Source organism: Periplaneta americana, chromosome 3 (genome assembly GCF_040183065.1).
Source record: "Periplaneta americana isolate PAMFEO1 chromosome 3, P.americana_PAMFEO1_priV1, whole genome shotgun sequence".
Classification (NCBI taxonomy): Eukaryota; Metazoa; Arthropoda; class Insecta; order Blattodea; family Blattidae; genus Periplaneta; species Periplaneta americana.
This window is the reverse complement of record NC_091119.1, coordinates 54,892,940-54,917,152: the sequence shown is the minus strand read 5'-3', so window position 1 is coordinate 54,917,152 and position 24,213 is coordinate 54,892,940. Positions and strand designations below refer to the sequence as shown.

Genomic DNA, 24,213 nt, shown 5'->3' with positions numbered 1-24,213 from the left:
TATATTTTAAACATCATAATGATGGCTCTTCACAACAAAAGTACAGTCAGTATAAAAATGCAATAGGTAGCACTAAACAGTAAGATTCTAAATATTATAGTGTTATGGATTAAAGTTATTGTCCTTTTTAGTAAGTAATATTTTCGTTAATAATATTTTTTTTCCAACAGTTGTAAGAACTATTCTCAACCACTGAAGTACTTCTACTCCAAATTATCTTCGTTCCCGGTTTAACTACTTATCCTCCAATCACAATCTAAAAACCAGGTCACAGGAAAGCCAAATCCTAGCAATTCCTGCCCATAGAACATCCCACTATTCATCCTCTTTTACTGTCTCAGTCCCCTGTGAATGGAATTCTCTACCTCAGAAGATTAGGGGCTGCCAAACAAGAAAAGAAAATACTTTCAAGAAAAGGCTAAACGATTTCTTACTGGCGCAGTCAAATTGAAATTATAATTGTGATCGAGTTTAATAATTTAATTTAAGTATGACTATTAATATTATTATTATTATTACTACATACTTATTTTATTAGTCTTGTGAAGAATGGCCTTAACTCTGCTAGTTAAAATAAACCATTATTATTATTATTATTATTATTATTATTATTATTATTATCATTATCTCTATTATTATTATTATTATTATTATTATCATCTCTATTATTATTATTATTATTATTATTATTATTACAGTCACTAAAAAATATAATATTTTGCTTTGGAACGTTGTCAAGCCTTCAAAGCGGCTACTTTTGGGCGGTATCGGCGGTGTGTTTACGAATGTGCCGCTACTCCATGATTCTCAAACACTGTAATTTTCTCATTTTATGTATTTTACATATAAAAGCGTAAGATTGAGTCCAAAACTAGTCACTAATTGAATAATATTACACTTCATTACTGATAATTACATCTCAAGTCAGATTAGTGTATTAGGATCTTTAGTCAGCGATGTATGCAATGGAAGTGGAAAGGAATTGGTCAACCTACCCCATTATCTCCTGGCTTAGTTGCCCCATGAGTGATGCCTTATTGGTGTAATTTGTGATGTTCAGACCAGTCTTCGGACTGCTGGCTTTACATGCATACTGATAATATATTGTTGTTGTTTCAATGCCTTGCATCTAGCAATGAAGCCATTATAGCGCTTTCAGAATAAGAAGGCATATGGCCTAAGCCAATTGAGTGCTAGCAGCAGTGCGACGTTGTCAGAGTTGTCACACGGTACACGAGACGTAAGAGACAACAGATAAGGACAGAAATATCAGTTGCAGCTCATTGCAGAGAGCGGGTGGGTCGAGATCTGTTCCTTCATTATGTGTAATATTTAAATATAATTACTCTTACTGAAGTAATATTCATCTCAATCTTTATTACTTCTTCGCTTCACTGATCAGTAGATTTTGGAGACACTAACTTTCGAAATAAAGTGACAGATATGTAGAAATTTACTATGCTAATGTCAGACAAAGAATGCCTTAATTTTAAAAAAAGAATGCTGCATATTGTATTGCACTATCTGACATGTTGAAATACTCTCTTGAAAACATTGAGGGCGAGAAAATTTATCCTTATGTCAGACTTCCTTGTACAGCAGTGTTGAATTCATTATTGTTTATTTCTCCAGAGGAAAGATGAGATAAAGTTTGTTTGTAGGGGCAGCCTACGAATCTAGCGATAATAAAACGTAAACGTATCTGTAGATACATAATTTATTTTTCCTCTGCTAAATGAAGCCTATTTAATATAATTTAATTTAATTGTCAAGCTGATACCTACCTAGGGGTCCAGAGTTCTATATTCTCGTTACGAATCTGGTTATAATGCAACGTAAGCATAATATGCGATCATACATAATTCAGTATTCATACTGAAACTGTAGCTTATTTCATTTTTCTCTGTTAAAATAAGTCTATCTAATTTAATTTTATTCTCTAACTTTTACGTATCTAGAGGTCCAGGGTTCTATAGTCTGGCTAAGAATCCGGCTATAAGAATATAAGCATATCTGTAGGCCTAATTCAGTACTCATATTGAAATTGAAGATTACTTTCTTTTACTTTGTTAAATGAAGCCTATCTAAAATTTCATTTAATCCTCAAGCTTATACCTACCTAGAGGTTCAGAGTTCCTTGTTCTATCATTCTGGCCTGGGCAGTATAAGCCTACGAGTGAAAGTAGTTATATATAAGTGAATATGAAAACCGTAACCCAATAATATCGTTAATATGTTGAAGGTAAATTTGTATATTACAAAAATGTATATAATGTAATATATTATATACAATGCAAGGTTTTTAAAATAGAAACTGAGTTTTGGAATTATAAAATCTCCTCGTTTCTAGCATTCCTGTATTTATTTATATTTTTAGTAGGTTATTTTACGACGCATTACCAACATCTTAGGTTATTTAGCGTCTGAATTAGATGCTGATAATGCCGGTGAAATGAGTCCGGGGTTCAGCACCGAAAGTTACCCAGCATTTGCTCATATTGGGTTGAGGGAAAACCCCGGAAAAACCTCAACCAGGTAACTTGCCCCGATCGGAAATCGAACTCGCCTGGTTTCGCCGTCAGACGCGCTAACCGTTACTCCACAGTTGTGGACCGCCTGTATTTATTTTAAAAGTGAAATATAATTAAAGTGCTTCATCTTATAAAGTTTTTAATGCTCTTAAGCAAGAATGTTGTTAATACTCTTCGTATAATTCATCGAAAAAGAAGCAGGAGTGTTTATGTTTACAATATCAACCTAGCAGTATTTCGTCTTATACCATGTATAATATTCCAATGAAAAGTGAAAATCGTATCCGTGGTTATTCACAGCTTTCTTCTTGCTTTCCATGTTCTATAATGTCACTGCTAACACATACTACTAATATAGTCTATTTAAAATATCGTACGATGAAGTAATACACGATTCTAAAAATCGTCAAATAATTAACACGTTTTGCGTTATTTTCCAGGAGAGGTAAATACAGGTAGCCTACAGTATACCACCTATTTGAATTATCTCTTTGTCCTGTCCGAGAATACGAGATAACGTATGTAGGCCTACTTCTAAACCACACGCCTCTGCAGTCAGATTATTTGTTTCTAAAAAACTGACACGCACTGCATCATAAGCTAGTCCTTCAGAAAAATTATAATACAGAAAATACAATACTCCTTGCCTGCGAGTGTACAGTAGGACTATCCTTTTGCATGTAACAGATGAAATACCAGAGCCACTTGCAATCTCTTGAAGAGACATTGTTACGGTAAGTTACACATCACCATCACACAAGAGAAAACAATCCACTTCTGAATTTGAAAATAAACAGAATCTATCTTCGTTTATAGAAATGGACTTAAGAGCAAAATATGTTGTATGGTGTAGGTTGGATATCTCTGTTTAGTCTTAAAGCGATAACACGCGACCCAGTTGACATACAATTGCCATTCTTGTACAGTTGGATTCAGAATTCGGAGCTCTATCGAATGGCACAGCTTAAAATTAATTACTAGCCATTTAATATTGTACGAGCAAGAAAGAAACTACTACGCGACGATTTAACTAGGCAACACCGCTTCATTGTTACTGGCTAGTCGAGCTAGACCGGCCTGAACTAGCTCCGCCTTATATGCCTTCTTATTCTGAAAGCGCTTTAGCATTCGTGCTCTCCAATACTTCTGCGCTACAGTGTCTTCTGCAGATAGTGCATTGCAGGCCTTCAAGTGGCTCTCGTTCATCTCCTCTAGACTGTTGCACAGGGGACACATTGGTGAATTTACAATTTGTAGTTTATGTAAGTGGCTTGTCAAGCAATCGTGTCCTGTAAGCAGCCTGAAGGCTGCAACTGTAGTTTTCCGTGGTGCTTGTGGGATTACATCTGGGTTCAAGATTAGGGTGTTCCATTTTTTGTTTTCGGCATGTATTTTTGTTTCCTCAGTATGAAGGTGTGAAAATTTAGAATTGATCAGGCGCTTTACTGAAGTCATTGGCAGATTTGTCGTTATTTTCTTTATTGTTGTGCCTTTCTTGGCAAGTGTATCTGCCAGTTCGTTGCCCTCGATCCCACGGTGTGCTGGGACCCACTGTATGTGAATTGTTTTGTTAAGATTTTGAAGTTGTTGTAGCAATCCATTTATTTTCTCTGATTTTATACTGATAATATCGACGGGTATCAATTTGACCCCTCAGTCTTTCTAGGTATTCCTTTTAAAATCTCCACTTCTGCTGGGTGAACAGTAGAGGAGAACAGGTTTCACGACCTCGCGCAGCCTTGAGTCCCACCTCCGCGCACATAGCCGGCCGTGAAGAGCCGTGAGACCTGTTCTGCTCTATACTGTTCACCCAGTATAAAAGTTTCAACGTTCAGATTTCAGGTGAATAATATCTTGGTAAAAGTAAGAAATATTATAGAGCCACAATTGGATATGACATGTAGCACAGGAGTAATATGCTGTGTCTTTCCAGTGTTAATGAAAATGTCTGTAGTTGAAACTTCTGTTATATCACACCCCCAAGTCAGATCAACTTAATCTCCATAATCATCAAGATCACTTTTCACAACTCTTTGTTCAAAATATCAATTTCACCATCAGTAATGTCCTTGTAGAACATGAGAGCTACATTTTCACGCAGCTCATCACAGAAGCTTTTCTTTCATTAGTGAATCAATATCTTTCAGTTCTATCAATTCAGACTTTAAGAAGAAATATAAATTTGCCTTAAAATCATAGGAAAAATACCAAATTAGGTGTTGTTTGCTTAAAAACTCTTGCTGGTATTGTACAGTTTGTGTGTTGGCAGCAGTATAGAGTGTGGATGTAGGCCTTGAAATTTTAGAACAAACCGAGCATTTATACAGTATAATCTGGATAAATAAGAATGTGTTAATTATAGTATTGACTCAAAATGGCATTCTTCATGTATGGAGATTTGAGTCAAAATGACAAAGTCTTGTAAAATTTTGGAACAAACATTTGTGTATATGGTGCCATCACCACATTTATTTACATTACCAGTACTATCATTTTAACACTCCATTTGTATTTCTCCTATTACATTTATATCCTCTTCCCTTACAGTTTCTCAACTTTAACCCCTACTATAATCTCAGATTCTATATTCATACCCTTTAGCCTCTAAACCTTATCTACACTCTAATCTTTCTACTTTATTACAATTTGCCTACTACTTTCTATCATTCCTATTCAGTATCTATATATACTAATTTTTCTATTGTCATCATTTCTTTTAGCAACCACTTTTATTACATTATCCATCCTAACCTTTTACTTATTTTTATTGATTTTCTTTTTCCCCGTTCATCTCTATATTTCACAGGGGCGTATTTTGCGGGCTACCGGCGGTAGCCCAAGGAAATTACAAAAGAAAAAGTTTATAATATAACATAATGTAATAATTTTGTATTATTAGTTTTACCATAGTAATTAAAATTAAAGTAATTGTTAGATATATTTTGTGTAATAATAGGGTCAGCGATAGCCCAAACCCTTTAACCAGTATACACCACTGATATTTCATCACATATCCACTATCATTCCTTCCTTGCCTATTATTATATTGTATCTACTTTAGTTCTTTGTTTCTATATCCGTCTCATTCCATTAACTTTCTTCTCTTCTTGTTGTCGTATCTGTGCTTGTTCTATCACTTTTTCACCCTTGACTTGTTTGTATTCACTTTCTTTCATCGCTACTTCCACAGCACTAAGTATTCTATTGTCAATATTCTCACTATATTTCATTGCCGCATCACCAGCACTTAGTATTTTTCTCATGATATCCCTAATATTCACATTTAGTTAATTCTCCTACTTTTTCCACGTTTGATTCCACTTTCATTCATATTTTTTCTCAATCCTGTGTGATTCATAATTTTTAATTGTACTTTAAGGGAATTAAAACAATGTAAACCATAGAAGACAGTTTATTTTTAACATTGAAGGATATGGAAGTTGTTTGTTAGAAGTGGGTTTCATAATAAAAATGCTGAAAATACTTCTGTAGGAACTATATTTTTTCTTCACAACTGTATACACTTAATACATTTTTACATATACATAAATATATCTTTACGTTTTCTCAAATAGTCTTTGAAAATTGAATACAAATCAATAAGTTAAAAAAAAAATCAAGACTTTGACAGATATTTAAGAAACAGAAGATGCATGAAATACTGTTCAAACAAACTTTAAGAAGTAGACTATAACATAAGAAGCCAGAATGTGCAAGTTACAATACCAAGTGACATAGTCTATTGCACCGAGTTTTACAGTGATGGCAGTTCAAAATATATTCTCTCAAAGTGGACATTACTTGTTGTAACTTCACTTTCTAATAAAAACTTGCAAATTGAATATATGGACTGTTACTTTAATGTAGCCTATGTAAACTATTAAATTTCTTATATACTCTATATTCCCGAAATATTGTTTTTAGCCTTCTCATCAACGATTTATTTAGTTCAGTTGTGATTTCTATCGCAGTCATAAAAATTAATATTTATATTATTGTATTTGGTAAATAGCTTTCGGAACAACTATAAGCATTCTTTCTGCATTCGATTAAGAAGGATTTCTTTGTAAGAATAAAGGATGAATGTACTAATATCTGCATAAAATCATGTTCAGTGCTTATTGCTAGAATGACAAATCAGGTGAAAGTTAGGTTCACATTTAACAAATGTAATTTTGTGCTAGAAATGCATTGCTAAAGCCCAAGATACTTAATTAGATCCATTACAAAAATAAACTGAAATGTAACTACGAACTGTGGACGATAAAAATCGAACAAATTAGCCGCACTTTCACATCTCTGACACCTTCTTAAATAGGGAATTGTATCCATAAATGTAAGTCCATTAACATAGCAATACTTTATTGTAAGTCAAATTAGAATGTAAGCAATGAAAAATCCATTTAGTCGACTTGAAAACCATACCATGAAACATAAAATAGTTTACGAACTGTGTAATATACCCTCTACACTTGTTGAAAGCCATGGGAAAATGCAATAGAATACACAAAAGTATCTTTTCTATAATGATAAATAAAGCAAAATTATGAAGTCTGTTTAAAACATGGTTCCAAACTTCTTAAGAAATTAAGTTTTGGTTATTACAAGGCACAAAAATAGTTGACTAATCCTGATGTGTATAGAGAAGAAAATAGTAAAACAAATAGAAAATTGAACTAAGAACTATGCATAATCTGGCATTTATGAAAAAACTAAGGTGTGTGTAGAAATTAGTGAAAACTTTTGCAGTGAAAATCTCAAAATAGCAACGAAAAACACGTTTTGTCACAACATAGAACAGAACACACAAAAAATGTCTGGAACTGTATAAACAAGTGAGATGATTATGTACCTTCAATTTTATGTAGGACTTAAGTTCAGTTTGTTTGTAATTATCAACTTTTTCTGTATCTTCAGTAATTTTTCTTCACAAATGAACACTCACGTTACACACACTTATTGGAGAACCAACACTTCACAAATACTGCTGTACAGTATCTTTCACATTCCGTGTTTTGTCATTTTTAGTATTCCCAAATGAGGGACATGTTAATAGATAATACTCTTCACAAATCTAGCTGTAAATTTTTTTTAACAATTTCAGTGATCAAGTTTCATAATAATATCAATAGTATATTGATTATGTAGTTTTGTAGAACACACAGTTTTATAAAAAATACCACAAATTTTACACAACATACTTCTAAATATGTCTATATACATGTGTGAAATTTATTTATCTCCAATAAATTCTTTAAAAAATTACATACATTTTCCTCTCGATTCACTACATAAGCAACAGACTTCAATATCAGATTACTATAAGTATTTCATTCTAATTTCAGTCAAAAATTTCTCAACTTCACCAAAAGTATGGTCTAATATCCATCAAAAAATGTATGGAGATACAATGATTATCCCTAGCAAAAAGATACATATAAAAAATCTTTGTACTTCGAAATCTGAACCTTATGATGACCAAAATGAGGATGTAATGTTGCAGTTCTGAGAAATTGAAAGTAAAAATGCTTAAACTTTTGCACAAAATGCTAAACAAATGCTTACGAAAGGCTACCAACATTATTATGAGAATTCCACTCTTTTCAAAGTTACAATAATTTTTTCTCACAAAAGCAGAATGGCTTTAAAGTAAATTTACTCAAAGACTTCATCATTTCTGAGAATTCACTTAGTTATTCTATCTTTAAGGGTATTGTCTTTATCGGAATTCAAACTTATGGCACAGGAAAAAGTTATGATGTCTTCCATTCATAATTTCTGCACACAACACTATACATTCCATTATGTAAAGTTCAGAGAATTTTTATTTAGGATCTTTCAAAGACATCTGAAACATCCTGAAATATATTACTTACTTCAGATTATATCAAAAGACAATGCACTTGAAACACTTTTAATCTGGAAAGGCCTCAATGGTAAATTACATGTCAGTTTGTATTACCAAAGTCTGAAGATGAATATATATACGTCTCGATAATGAAAATGTATAAATGTTACTAAAATATATTTCAGTTGAACTTTTCGTATTATTTGGGAAATACTGTCACATATGTACTTAATTTGCTTATCTCACATTTTGAGAGGACGGAATTCTTTAGCTGATTCACAGTCTGGAATGCATTTAGGGAATACTTTCATTTCCATAATGAATTAAGAGAAATTATTCCCTTTTAGGCTACTAGTGTCAAAGCTTTCACTTCTGATGTAGATCAGAATTTTCTACCTTAAAAAATATCTTACTTATTCTCAATTAGTCTACACTGGGGACATATTATACGGCACTGTCGACGAAATGGAGGTTATTAGAAGTGCTAGCCAAGGTTCAATATCTGTTCTAGATGCTGCCTTCATCCCCTTTATACGAAACATTAAGATTCTGTTTCATGTAACAAAAATGTAGCACTATATTTAACTTTCAAGAAGTTGTATCACAGTCTACTATATACAATCGCGAAGCTTGAGGTGATTTTTTGCAAATCTCGTGATAAAGCGCTCCAAGCAGTAAGCAACTAGAAACAATAGACTGTCCACGGTCGACTTTGGACTGTGTCGTATTTCCATCGAGTGCTAGCTCGTTGCGTATTTCACATTGATGCTTGTGAAATGTTCGTTATTGGTTGTAATGAAAATGTTAATGGCTAAAATACAATAATTGGAATAATAATATTTTACTAGAGACGTAGAAAAATTAAGTTTGTTTTAATGAAATTTATTGATCACGTTTTATTTTCACTTCTGGTGGAATTATTATTGCTTAGGCCTACTTTTTTTTTTCAAAGGATATGTTTTTAATTATAGCTGTTAATTTTGTTGTTATTTTTATTTGTTACTTTACTAATTTATTGATCATGTTTTATTTCCAATTCTGGTGTGATTATCATTGCTTAACCTCATCCCACTTTGTTAACTACGTAAGCCTACACTACAAGTACCGGTACACGTAAGTTACCCCATTAATTCAAATTTCCATTATTATTGTTGTAAAGGGAAATGAAAATTAATATTTATTAGTTTCATAGTTAATTATCGCTATAATCTTGAATGAGTGAAGCGATTATAGTAAATTTCAGTTTGTTTTGCACAAACAAAAATAATATTAACCTATTTCTTACAGGTATCTTCGAGTTTATGGTGGAATTTAATATACTTCATTAAAATAATAAATTAACTTTATGCATTTAATATTTCAATAATGGAAGGAAGGTGTTAATTTTTCCAAAAGAACACAACGAAAGTGTACCATATTTTGTCGTCTACTAGGAGAGAGATCTGCGATGATGAGGCGATAGTAGCGATCCTAGTGGTGGGCAACTACCCATGTTTGCATTTTTACTTCATATTGAGCTTCGCGACTGTATATAGTAGACTGTGGTTGTATCATGTTGCATTGCTGTTTAGATTCAGAATTACTCTCTCAAATTTTTATCTCTTGGTTAATGATGACAAATTAGAAATTAAGTAGGCTCTTATACAATTTCTATGTTATGAGAGAATCAGTATGAAAGAATTTTTACAAGCGATATCTATGTGTATATGTAGGCCTACGTACTTCATGTATAGACATTATAAGAAATTTTATTAATGTTCATAGAAGTGAGGTTAAATTGGTAAAGCAATCATACCGAAAAACGTGTTTATCAAGAAAAATCTGGTCGGATAGGTACTAAAATATGAAATTTGTCTAAAATAATTTTTGAATAACAGAGGAATTAAAACACAAGTGGGAAGAAACTGTAAAAATATTTATACAAAGTCTTGAAATAGTATTCTTTACACCGCTTTAAGAAGCTATCACAGAACCTCTGGCAGCATCTTGGACAGCTGCTCTGGTAAAGACTGGTGTCTATATTAAGGTTATTTCAAATCCCATGCTTTTATTAGTGTTAATATTAATTTTCGTTTTGTTGTTAAGGTTCGAATGCACTGGAAGTTGTGTCTGCAAACGAGGGTGAACAGATCCGAGAACACATACCGATCTTTTAAAATAGCGTAACTATTTTCTGATAACAAAATATTTCTAACATTCGTTCTTTTTTCTCCCTTGCATTCTCTAATTTCCAGTTACTCCTGATTATGTGAAGTTTGGTTAATCATGACTTACAACTCAATGTTGTATACTATCAAATATTGTGTATAACACTAGAACTGCAAACAATCTCAGAGAAAGACATGATTTGTTTCATAAATGACAGTTTAGGTTTCAAAGCATTTATATCACCACAAAAAATAAATTGTGGAATTAAAGTCTTAGGTATACTTTCGTTATTAGTTATATAAAGTGTATGTTTCTTTTCATGGTCTTGAAAGAGCTGTCAAAATAATACATATCCCAATTTTATTGTCAACAAAAAATATATACAAAACCAAGCAGGTGATGTAATTGCAACCACTGCTGAGTTTTTATTACCCGTTTCTTTCCGAAAACCCTTATTTCAAATATGAATTAAGGTGAAACTTAACTTAAAATTAGTGCCATGAATTAATGTAGGCTATGAAAATAATTGCACTAAAATAGGAGTTTCAAATATTTGATATAATAATTTTAAGCGCTCATGATTGGACCAGAAAAAGAAAATAATTGTCTACCCAAAATCTTTATAATTTATTTGTTTATTGGTTATGTATTGAAGCGCACACTTCCCATTTGATTAAAGCTCATTGAGCCAGGCTAATACTATTCTCACTGATCAATTGAATCAATCTTCTATTCGCGTTGAATGAACACGGTGATAACTAAAGGAAGTGACTAGACGAAATGGTAAACCGTGGTTATCATTGACTTAGACTTTTGATTCACTCATGCTAACAGTGAGATGAACGAGCTATATGGAGGAAGAATTCAACTTTGTTTGCTGTTTGTTCACCACACATGTTGCATTTGAAAGGATCCTCGAAGCCGTGGTAACCTTTGTGCATTGTATACAGAACAACGTCACTGAATATTATGTCACAGTAAGAGCAATGATATGATTTTGGATGATTTCCAGGTGCTGCACCTTTTTCATTGTCAATCTTTGGTAGATGCTCATCCATCTTCTGTACCTTTTGTTCTGACTTGCAGTTATTTTCCGAATCTACTACTACAGCAGGCTGTGGAGACTTAGCTTTCTCGTCTTCAGTAAAGTTGGTATTGTTTCCTCTTTCTTCTTGTTGCACATTGCATTGTTGCTGAAGTTTCCTTGTAATGTTGTCCAATTTGTAAGCCTGTCCCTTACGGCGATTTTTTGCTTTTAATGCTGATGGTGATTTACACTGCGAGACTGAGTTTACAGAAATGCCTGGTGCTTGTGGGCTGTTTTCCATAGACTCAGGTTTGCTAAGATCCAAAGGAGTAACGCCTGGGGTGGCTTTACTCCCTTTCTGAATGTACATTTCTTCAGTACTCTGTTGAAGACTAGGTTTCTCATACACTATTTCCTTCAGAGCATTTGGATCTGTGATGTTATTGTTATTGGTAATGGTGGAATTAGCATTCATATGGTAATATTGTGAATTTGCCATTATGAAATTCTCATAATTTTCATGAGACATATTCCGCATGTGTTCTTGTGCTTCACTGCTCCTCTCTTGGACATTCTGTGGAAATGCAGGCACAAGGTGATTGTTGTTGCTCATTACTGGAAAGCCAGCAGACATCATTGGATTATAAGGATAGGAAATTGGAACTGCCACATTCTGTTGAGGAGTGACTGGATAAGCAACTGGATATACAGGTACTGGTGCAGGGCTTGTTTGCACTGGAGCAGGCTCTTCCTGACTGTACTCTTGAGACGGAGATTTAGTCTTCTTAGGTCGTGATTTCGGCCCTCGACGAGTTCCATAAACATCAATGATTGGGAGTGGGTTTGGAGTGCCATCTGGGTTCAAGACCATTGCGGGTTCGTGACAGTATTTACGAAGATGAAGCTTGAGACTGTGACAGTACTTTGTGGCATACGTGCAGCCAGCACAGCGGTACTGATAAACTGTGGAATGTGACTTCAGATGTGAGTTGAGCATAGACTTGTTAACACACGAATAAGAGCATTGTGTGCATTTGAAAGGTTTGGAATTTGCATGATTCCTCAAGTGATATTCCAGATGGTGTTTGAATTCTGTGACGAAAGGGCATCTTGGACAACTGAGTAACTTGTCCTCTCTGATGTGGCAGCGAGAGTGTTCCCAAAAAGCGAGCTTTGTCAAAGCAATGTGGCCACACTGCTTACAACGGAAAGTCTTTACCTTGCCTTGAGAGTTGATCTTCGGTACTCGGATTCCTGGTTGCTCATCCAGGCTGTCTCCTGAGGCTTCAGCAGCACTTGGAGACACCAAATGTACCTCGCGGAGGTGTGTGTGAAACTCCGTTAGGTTCTTTGTAGTGAACTCACATTTGTTGCATTTCTTCTCTGGGCAGTGGACATAAGTGTGGCTGTTGAATTCGATCCTGCAGGGAGAAAAAACATTATTTTAAGAAACAAATTTGAAAAAAAAAAAAAACCTCAACAATACACACAATAATAGCTTAAATAGCATTGATTTTTTATATCCCGAAATGAGATTTGCCAATGTAAAAATTAAGAAAGAAAATATATCGTTAAATTAAAGCCCAGTTTTTGTGAATTAAGCACTTATTTTATTTTTATTTAATATCTATTTTTAATTAAATTTCAGAAATGTAAAGTATCTAGACTTCCTTAATAACATCACATAATTACGCGCTAAGAAATTGGTCTTCTTTCTTTTAAAGGAAACATTTGTTACAATAAATTATTAATAAGATTTTCTGAAAATAATCAATGAAGGAATACGGAAACTTAAGACAAGATTCTAACCTTGAATGTGTAGAATAACTGCAAAGAGGACACTGGAAGATATTCCTCATCCCATTGGTGCTGGATCCTCCAGGGGTAACTTCTCCCATATTTGGTGTCTGCTCTACGACCAATTCCAGGCATGCCATTGGATTCTGCCGCTCTTCTGCCTCCTGCATCTTGTAATACTCATTATCCTCATCCATTAGCGACGGAGACGATGATGACACTGACGGAGAACGACTGTTATCAGACAGCCCTGGGTTCAGACCTGGTGGAGCATTTGTTTCGTTCCCTGGCGGCGTCTTCATGCCCGAACTTGGAGGATTTTGAATGTGGCGTGGGGAAGTCGTTTTTGTGCTGGGACTCTTGCTGGGCGTTGCAGTCACCAAGGATTGAACCGGGCTCGTGTTGCGAAAAGGTGAAGTATTAGGTTTGCGGTTTTGTGTCGCAGCAGGTGCAGAGCCGTTGAGTCGTAGGTAACTTGGTGAAACTGAAGGTGGAGGCAAAGTTCTGGGAGGTAGATGCTGCAGAAGGTTTATTCCCCATACTGCATTATGTTGGGTTGGACTGTGAAAGCCCAGTTGGTTAGATGTGGAATTTGGCTCTTCAGGTTCGGACTTAACTGTCTGATTCTCATGAATGTTTGTGTGTTCGGGAGATCCGAAAGAGGCGCTCTGTCCAGGAGATGGTCGTCCAGCACTGCTTCCTGATGAACCGTGACCAGGAGAAATTCCAGAGTCATTGTTCGGGCTGTGTGATTGGTGCTCGACATCCATGGGCTCTTGTTTCTGTAAGAGAGAAAAGGTATTAACGTTATCATTGTCGAATTTGCTACAGAAATTCTTATGAAACTATAGCCTATATAATGTACACATGTACAGATGTGTGCAAATTATCAGACTCAGCACAACATTTTTTACATTTTCATAATTATCATGAATTACTGGCCACAAAATAATTCTGTAGGATTCTATGCGACTGGATCAGTACAAAAAAGTCCTAGAAACACGATTTTTTCCACAAATGAGGGACTGGTTCCCTGATGGTGAATGTGTCTTCATGCAGGATGGAGCATCCTGTCACAAAGCCAGATCAGCAACTAATTTTCTGGCTGAAAATAATGTAGACGTCCTTTCGTGGCCAGCAGAGACAGGCAAACTGTCGATCAGGCTTGCCCATGACTGGTTACGTCCGTGAGCAGGCTTACGCTTCGTATAGTTCGCCTGCCTGCAACCTTCCCTCTCAAGCAGGCAGGCAGTGTGGTTGCACGTGACTCCTAAACAGTCCTAAGAGTGACCCGAAAGGACTGTTGGATTCCGCCGACCTGCGTCAGACTGCTGCTTTCAGATGCTTGATAAATATGAACCAAGTCATTCAAGCCTGACAAGAAGCCTACAGATAAAGACAAACTACTGAGAACTTAATTTGTTTTCTTCTGAAACGTACCGTTAATAAAAACAGAAAACTATTTCTCGTCAACATAATATCCATTAAATGCCAACAGTTATTATAAATTACTTGCACTTTCCTTTTCATCGTAGTGATATAAATTTAATGCAAACTATTCAAACTTTCAGCTTCATAAATAAAAAGAAATCTGTTCCTCAGAATTTAAATAGCAAATCAATATTCTGAAGAACGAAAAACTTTTATACCGGTACATTTTACAGGTATTCATGAGGCTTTTAATTGTTGATAAGGAAAAAGTTAAAATGAAATATTTTTCTATAATAGTTGTTGATATTCATAATAATTGTTACCAATATCTTTTCAACATATTTCCTTATCTTCTCTCTCTTCTCTTCTCTTCTCTTCTCTTCTCTTCTCTTCTCTTCTCTTCTCTTCTCTTCTCTTCTCAACTAGTCACAAGTTACGAAATGTTACTATTTTGTTGAGTCAGATGCACTTTGCAGGAATATGAAATGTATAATGTCTTATTACTTTATGAATTCTGTAGCGCAATAAATCGTAAAACTGTGTTTCTTTAATCAAGAAATATCCGCCGTGCTGGACCATAAGATAAAGATTTTTTGAAGTGACTAAATAGCCAACGAACTTAGATTTCAAACTAGTACTGTTTCATCTTAACCAGCGCAGACTGGCTTCCATGAATGCAAGTCACTCTACCTTATAATACGAGCAAACAGGCAGGCTTTCTTGGGTCCCGCCTGAACTGAACCTAAAACCCGGACTCAATGGGTTCAGGCTAAAAGTTAATTTGCTTTGTAGCGTCACCGGAATCCAAGCCTGACGGCAACCGGATACGGGCGTGAGTCTTATATGATTTGCCGGTCTCTAGCGGCCAGGTAACAGCCCAGACGCAAATCCAATTGAAAATCTTTGGTCTATCATAGAGAGAAAACTAAAAAAAACGACGATTACCACCAAGGTGGACCTCATAGAAAACACTTATCCAAATATGACACAGGGATGAAGACATCAAGAAACACTGTGAAAATCTCATGAACAGCATGCCAAACCGCATAAAATTGATAATAAAGGACAAAGGGTTTCATACTAGATATTAATTGTTGCCAGAAGTGTGTAATAAATGAGTTTTGTAGAATAAATGTTACTTATATTATCGTTTAAGTCTAATAATTTGCACACGTTTGTAACTACTGAAAATTTGAGGGCTGACAGTCGTCTTTTATTGTACAAAATTTCCTGTATTCGAGAGGTTCTGTAACGTATAAATGAAGGGTTCAGAAAAGCGCCATTTACTAAAACCGTAGAAAACAAGGGTTAAAATGAAGTTATCACTATAATTAAATGGAAAAATATAGCAAGTAATATAAAGTATACACATTCAAACTAAATGATATGTCAATCTTCATTAAACTATGGTATTCACTTAACTTTAACCCTTGCTTTCTCCGTTTTTAATAAATGGCGCTTGGTCCACTGGACCCTTCAAATATGGTACGGGACGTAAAAACTTAAGCATTTTTCCACCTCCACACAATGTTAGTCCACATTTAAGACACAAAGTGAGGAAACTCACCACGGGGCCCTGTGACGGCTGCCACAAATTGAAAGGCGAGTGTGTCTCCAAGACTGTGCAGTCAATGTAGCTGTTGTGCACGCCTACATGCCCGTTCGTGGCGGTCACGGGGTCCTGGCTGGCTCGCGTGAAGTTCATACTGCTCTCCAGTGTGTCCACCATCTTTGAAAATAAGGACAATAGCAAGGTTACATTTTATTTAACGTCTCTCAAATTAGAGGCTATGAATGAAAATGACTAGATAAGGTGATAGTAGAGAAACATACCAATTAAAATAAAGGGGCAAACTGGGCCTTTGTCGCCACAAAAATGCCGTAACATCTCGGAATAAAATAACGATCCAAACAGTAAATAGTTATCAACTGAATAACCAAAATCTACCAATTTATTGAAATCATCAACTACTACCATAGTCTAGTACGAGTATATACAGTCACGAAGCTTGAGTTGTGAGGGTGCCAGGAACAATAGACTGTGCCGGTACTATTTCGCATTGTCTGTAATGAGGCGATAGTAGCGATCCTAGTGGTTAACAACTATCTATGGATGCATATTTACTACGTATTGACCTTCGTGACTGTATATACTATAGTCCCGTCGCTCTAATTCCCGGCAGCCAATCGCGTTGCAGGTCGGCTACATTTAAACGTGTGCGTCTTGTGATTCGCTGATTCATTTCTTAAGGCTCGATAAATACTTAATATAATCGCCCTCCATTTTAGCTCTTTCTTTGGCGTTCGCAGAAAGCACACGAAGACGTTATTTGCCGCTCAATTATTTGCTGAATTACATTGCGTTTGATTTATTATCATAGGAGCTACGACATGATAATGTTTAACGGTGTGGCAAATAGATTCCTCGTATGGTAGCTCGGCAACGTAAGAACAAAAATGGCGAACGATACCTAGACTTTATAGAGCCTTCACTTTCTAAGACGTAAGCAAAGAGGCGGAGTCACGCCGGAAATAACAGCGTCGGGACTATAGACTGTGCTACTACCACCATCAGCAACCACCGTCGTCGCCATCAACGACCGCAGCAACTATTACAATCAACATTCGTCTACGGTTCAACCAACTATAGTCCATCATCGCCCTGTACCACCACTAGGGCTTGCCGCGTAAATTACATGATAGGGCTACATATTTTACGTGATTTACAAGTAATTTGCGTCGGGTAGAAGTAATATTTTACAGAATTTTCCACGCGGTGTAACAAATTATTTTCATGGGAATAAATTAATAATACTATGTGCTTGAAAAAGTTGTGTTGCTGCGTTTCTAATTATCGAGCCACAAAAAGCATTAAGTTACGAACGCACGGACGGCTGTGGGAACCATGGGAAACACAATGGCAAAACGAACATATGACGTCGGCAGCCTTCGATGGGATATGTATCGGCGCGGGGAGTAACTAAGCATCACGCGGGAACAGTGTGATGTCGGCGTATCGTCTGAAAGGATACAAGAAATGAGAAACTTAATATGCAGATCTCGAATTACCGCAGGTAATGCATGCTGGAAGCCTGGGAACTCAAGTAAGAATTTTACATCTTGTTTATTTAGTGTGTTACAGCAGTTTTTAATTCCGTAAACTGGGGTTACTTTGAACACAGAGGAAACTTTGACCATTTCTTCAGAAAATCATATTTAGGTTTCTACATGCTGCACTTGTTATAGATGGAGGTAAATTTGGTATGAGAATGATTTTATGATAATTTACCTCCATCTATAACAAATGCAGCATGTAGAAACCTAAATATGATTTTCTAAAAAAAAAAAATGGTCAAAGTTTCCTCTGTGTTCAAAGTAACCCCAGTTTACGGTTTATTACATTTTATATTTATGACATAAATTACGCATTTACGCGTATTTTACACGAGAACTAAAATAAAATCTTGTACTGTATAGAATTTCTTTCGACTTATAAGTGTAAGACTTTAAAGGAACTATTTTTTTTTTTTTTTCAAGATTTTAGTTACAGTCCCGTTGCTTTTTCCTCGTCTACAGTAAATTATGAAAGGGTTAACAAAGAAATAGAAAGTAGGTATATACGCGCTCCTCTATTTAGTTTCTCTCGGAGCTGAACTGTTTTGTTACAAACGTAGTATTCAAGGACAAGTCTTTTATAGACGAGAGAACTTGGTCGTACATTTTTGACACACCAATAAATATTTATAAAAAAGATGAGATTGTGGGTCCAGAAGGACACAAAGTTTCCTAGAAAAACAACTTTCATCCCCCCGGTTATACAATGGTATTCAGTCAACCCTTTCCTTCTGTTCATCCAACCTTTACTAAAGATTGTTGTATTTGATTCTATTTCAGCAAAAAAAAAAAAATCTCAGGTATAGGAAGGATGCCGTGTTCGTTTTCTTTTTTTTTTTTTTTTTTTTTTTAAGTACAACTTTCCATTCTAACAATGAAGGAAATGTGCAAAGAAACGTACTCCTATTAGAAGACAAAGTTTCACAAATTTTAGTGGAGTTTACTGTATATCTAAATATGAAACATCATAGAAATATGCGAAATATTATTAAGTGACTTACTGAATAACCGAGCGAGATGACTCAGTAGTAAGTACCGAACTCGCATTCAGGAGTTTGATCCCCGGTGCCGACCATTTTGGTCTAGATATTTTCCGTGGTTTTCCACGACTGAATATAATTAATTTTCAAAGACAACGTTTACACGTGAAGAAATTTCTTATGCACGACTCCGCTCTGTTTTTACTTTGATTTGTTTATTTGTTGATATTTCTAGGTAAAGTTTAGTGTTATAACCAGACATCAGATTCTAGGGCAAATGCCTATTTTGTTTCTTTAGGAGAAAAGTAAAAATAATTATTAATATCTGTGTTTCATGGACATTGAAAGGTATTCAAAGCGTTTTATAGTGCCCTAAAACGGTTATTAGAGCCTAATTTGTTAATATTCGCCTAAAATGCCTAACTCACTGCCTAAAAATGCCTAACTCACTGTAAAGTTTCGCATTTTACTCTTACTTTTTATAATTTATACATGCATTCACTGCGAAATTTAAGGCATTTAAAAAGTGAAAAGTTTGCTTCACACCGGCCATGAAACCATTGATAAAGGAAACAAAATGTTTTGAATCTCACGACACTCGCAATAGATTTCACCGAATTTAACATGTTTGGAGGCATAAATGCCGACAAATAACCAACCTTAGTTTTGAAGCAGGCAAAATCACAACATGTGCTGCTACCGATTCAGAGATATACTATACTATAAAAATGACTGTTTTCGGTCTGAAACCGATTAGCTGTACTGCCCTTCAGAGTGTCATAAAATCACAATTTTTGGAGAAAGAGTGTTTTTGAAATATTTATGAAAAGTCGTAAAACTGCGAATTAATAGGGTAAACCGTTACAAAATATTTAAAAGAATGGCCCTCCTAGTGTTAACACTACCAGGAAATGCAACAATAAGTGGAACTTTGTATTTTTGTCCAATTGAATCTCAATAACAACGGTTCATTTGAATGCTCGTTAACAGTTGCTCTTTCCCTCACCTTATTTGTGTTGAGAAGTTTTGAGCGGTAGGACGTTTTCCTGCGAAGTTTAACGCGATAATGCCGAAAAATATAAGTGCAAAATCTACATTGATCCGGCAATGGCTAACAGAACATTCAGAATTCACTTATGATGGAAAAATAATATTCTGCAAGATTTGTAGCAAACAAGTATGTAACAATAGTTGAAATATATAAATTCTATTAATTTTAATGAGTAGGCCTATAATATTAATACATTGACTGAACTATCCTGAGGTATAATTCTTTTTAAGACCACTACACTTTAACCTTTTAAATTCCGATAGTTAAAGTATTTGCAGGTCATTAAAATTTTGATTGTTCGAACCCACTAACTTTGTGATAGAAATACGGCAATACAACAATTAGGATTTTATTTTAATTCAGTTTACTTTACATTTTTAGATTTCGCAAGAAAAGAAGTGCCACCTAAAGCAGCATGTGCAAGGAGCGGCCCATAAGGCTAAAGCTCAGCAGAAAAATCAACTGCAACAAACTTTACTAACACAGCCTACTTCATCCAATCTCAGCAGCAATTTCTATGCTGATTTAACCAGAGCGTTTGTTGCTGCTAACATTCCCTGGAATGCAATTGAAAATCCGGTTTTAAGACAGTTTTTACAAAAATACTGCAAACAAAATATCCCATCTGAGTCGACCCTAAGAAAAAATTACTTAGACAGAATATACAAGGAAACTTTAGCTTCCATTCGGGAGGATATAGGTGATTCTTACATATGGGTCTCTGTGGATGAAACCTCAGATCCTATGAATAGGTATATAGCAAATATGGTAGTAGGAAAACTTAGTCCTGATGGACCTTCGATTCCACACCTCGTATGTGTTAAGGAACTTTCGAAAGTGAATAGCCAAGCTATTGCTTATTTTGTAAATAAAGGCCTACAGTCTTTATACTCAGGTAATATAAGACGATTCTTAAGTTCTGTTGTTTTGTACTGATGCTGCCTCATACATGGTTGCTGCAGCTCCACTTCTTAAAACATTTTATCCTAACCTCACGCATGTAACCTGTCTAGCACATGGCCTTCACAGGGTTTCTGAAACAATCCGGAATGAATTTCCTCTTGTCAATTCGTTTATTTCTAACACAAAAAAATGTTTTCGTAAAGCCCCATCCAGGATTTCAATATTCAGAGAGAACTTTCCAGATATCCCACTCCCACCTCAGCCGGTTGTTACACGATGGGGAACCTGGATTCAGTCAGTGGTGTATTATTCTAAGTATTTTAAAGAAGTGGTCACAGTTATTGATAAATTACCTGAAACTGATAGTGCAGCGTGTGTGAAAGCAGTGAAAGATTGTCTGAATGACTCACGAGTGAAAAACGATATTGCCTACATAACATCAAACTTTTCTTTCATATCTGAAAGCATTGAACAATTAGAACGTGAAAAACAATCTCTTTGTAGCCAAATAGCAATAGTAAAGGAAGCTCAAGTGAACATACATTCTGCTTTGGGCGAAACTGGGAAAAAAAGTTAAAAATAAGTGGGACAACGTATTAAATAAGAATGTAGGATTTTCATTGTTGGAAAAAGTATCAAGAGTGATATCGGGGGAAAGTGTAAATGTTCCAGTAAGTATTGATGTTTCTATTGTACCTAATTTAAAATTTGCGCCTCTCACATCAGTTTCGGTTGAAAAAAGTTTTTCTGCTTTCAAAATAATTCTCAGTGACAAAAGGCAAAGGTTAACTGTGGAGAATTTAGAAAAAATTTTGGTGGTGTACTGTGCAGATAATTATAATAAAGTCTGAGCATGGAACTGATTTTCAATAACTTAAAATGAGTAATCTTGATATCAATAATCATTATTTCATTAGTTTCAATATATTAAATTTGTGCAGCTCTGTTTATAAATATAATATAGTATTCTTTTTTAATGTTTAAACATACTTTTTTGTGCGTATTTTAGTGTATGACTAAAAATTTCAGTGAAAGAAATAAGTATGATACCTTGATGTGCATAAAATGCCTATTTTAATTAAAATAGAGCCTAATTTTACAAATTTTGAGCTTATTTTAGGCGCCTAAAACTGCAATTTTTAGTGCCTAAAATCCGATGTCTAGTTATAACTAATCTATAACAAAGATATATTAAAGGTGCAAAATAAACTTCCTTTTCCTAGTCGTGTGAACTAGGCGCTGTCCAAAATGGACTTGGACAAATTCATGCTACAGGAGAGAGAACGGTAATTTTTTTGTGTCTCTTGCTGTAGGCCTACACAAAGCAAGCATAAAGTACGGTATGAGAATGGAAATTACTAAAAGACAAAACCCCACAAAAATCTTTGCCAGAGCATTAAATTTTAAGTAGATTTATATTAGTAAAAAATCTTTCCCATGAATAATTTATTATTTTCCGTCATTGACTTAACATATCATATACGTGACAATGTTTATATTACATATTTATTCTTGGGTATTAACGTTTTCGTCGTACTAAACGACATCATCAGATATCATTGTTAAATTACAACATAATAATCTCTTATTTGTGTACACACATATGAAGAGTCCACTGCAAGAATGATGGAGGTCATTTGGAATACATTTTGCAGGAGAAGCAATTGAAAGTTTGAAATGCTTAACGCTCAAAGCTTAACTGTGATTTTCCCATCATTAATGGACAATGACTATCAGTATTAATGCCACATAACTCTCTATGTACATTCTATATGTCTTAAGCTATGCTTTGTCAGTCTTGTTTCATTTTCGACAAGAAAGTGATATCCATCATTCTTGCAGTGGACTCTTCATATGCCCTTCTGTCAAGAATTAAAACTTAATCTAGGTACATAAATGTAACAGTACAAGTCTTTATGGTTTAAAAACTTTTTAAAATTTAGGGAATATCATAAAAATGTTAAGTACAACATCATAACATTCAAACACATTACTTACATTTTGATAAATTGAATTTAAATAACCTTCGTAAATATTTTCAGCATGGAAATCTTCTAGCCTCGTGGTCTCATATAATATTCTTTCCCTGATAGAAGACCGACGTTTAACTATGTTTATAACACAATTCCACGTCACCAATTTAATATAGATGAACACGTTTCGTAATAGGAAATATCACATCTGATGCGGCAACTTTCATTATCAATATCAATTATTTCTAGCAAAAGATTTAAAGCTTGAATAATTCAGCACTTGCATGTTTAGCATAAATACATCAATATTACCAGGTTAAAATATTTTATTATATCGACATTAAAGTTGTATGATAAAACAGTCAAGTCGTATGTAAGCAAGTCTTCATACTTAACATTTTTATGATATTCCCTAAATTTTAAAAAGTATTTAAACCATGAAGACTTGTACTGTTACATTTATGTACCTAGGTTAAGTTTTAATTCTTGACATCAAGGGCATGTGTGTACACAAATAGATTATTATGTTGTAATTTAAGAATGGTATCTGATGATGTCGTTTAGTAGGCTACGACGAAAACGTTAATACTCAAGAATAAATATGAAATGTTAAGTCAATGACGGAAAATAATAAATTATTAATGGTATTTCAAAGACTTAACTGAACAAATTCCTTGTTGTAAAAAATCTTTCATCAAACTTCTGTTCTTATAAAAGTAATTCATTGAAAAGAAACACGCGCTTTAAGATTACAAAATACCATTAAATAAGTCTATACACATATACAATATGTAACACACAATACTGTTGACCGTTAAACAGTGTGTGGCAAAATTAATGTTGTCTGCAATTAGGGTCTATATTGCAGTTTACATTTTCTAAGCGTTTATATCTTAAAAATAAACTTTATACGAAAAAGTAACTTTTCGGAAAACTGAAAAGAAAATGCACACAAACTTCTTTAGATAGGTATGTAACATAATATTCTCAAGGCATTCTTAGTATAAAATAGGCATTATTTCTCAACAGTCTTGTCTCGTAATAATCTAAACTGTTAAAAAATATTCTGTCGAAAACAGGAGTTAAAAGATAGCTTTCAACATCTAGATCAGTCATTTTCAACCTTTGTGCCGCGAGAAAATGAAAATAATAAAAGTTGTCGTAGAAAAAATTGGAAAAGTAAAAGTAAAAAAACTTTTGGCTTTAACAAAGCAAATGAACTCTAAACAAATATTTGAACATTGTTTTCTGTTTTCACCATAGAAAAACTCTTGTTTCAAAATCAATAGTTCCTGAGTTTGCAGAAGTATTGCAACAAGTGATAAAAATGTTTAATCGCATAAAAAGTAGGCCACTAAAAACAAGATTTTTTCATATCTTCATTCTGCAATGGATTCTAAATACACTCAG

The 24,213-nt window shown here is 34.5% G+C and overlaps 1 protein-coding gene across 1 annotated transcript; it reads right to left on the bottom strand.

Moving 5' to 3' along the window:
- Positions 1-9,456: 9,456 nt before the first annotated feature.
- Positions 9,457-14,124, bottom strand: hb (zinc finger protein hunchback). Its single transcript, XM_069820550.1, has 2 exons — positions 13,364-14,124; positions 9,457-12,975 (listed from the first exon to the last, which is right to left on the bottom strand). Exons 1-2 carry the CDS (start codon positions 14,119-14,121, stop codon positions 11,355-11,357), a joined length of 2,379 nt encoding a protein of 792 aa, XP_069676651.1. The 5' UTR covers positions 14,122-14,124; the 3' UTR covers positions 9,457-11,354.
- Positions 14,125-24,213: the final 10,089 nt, after the last annotated feature.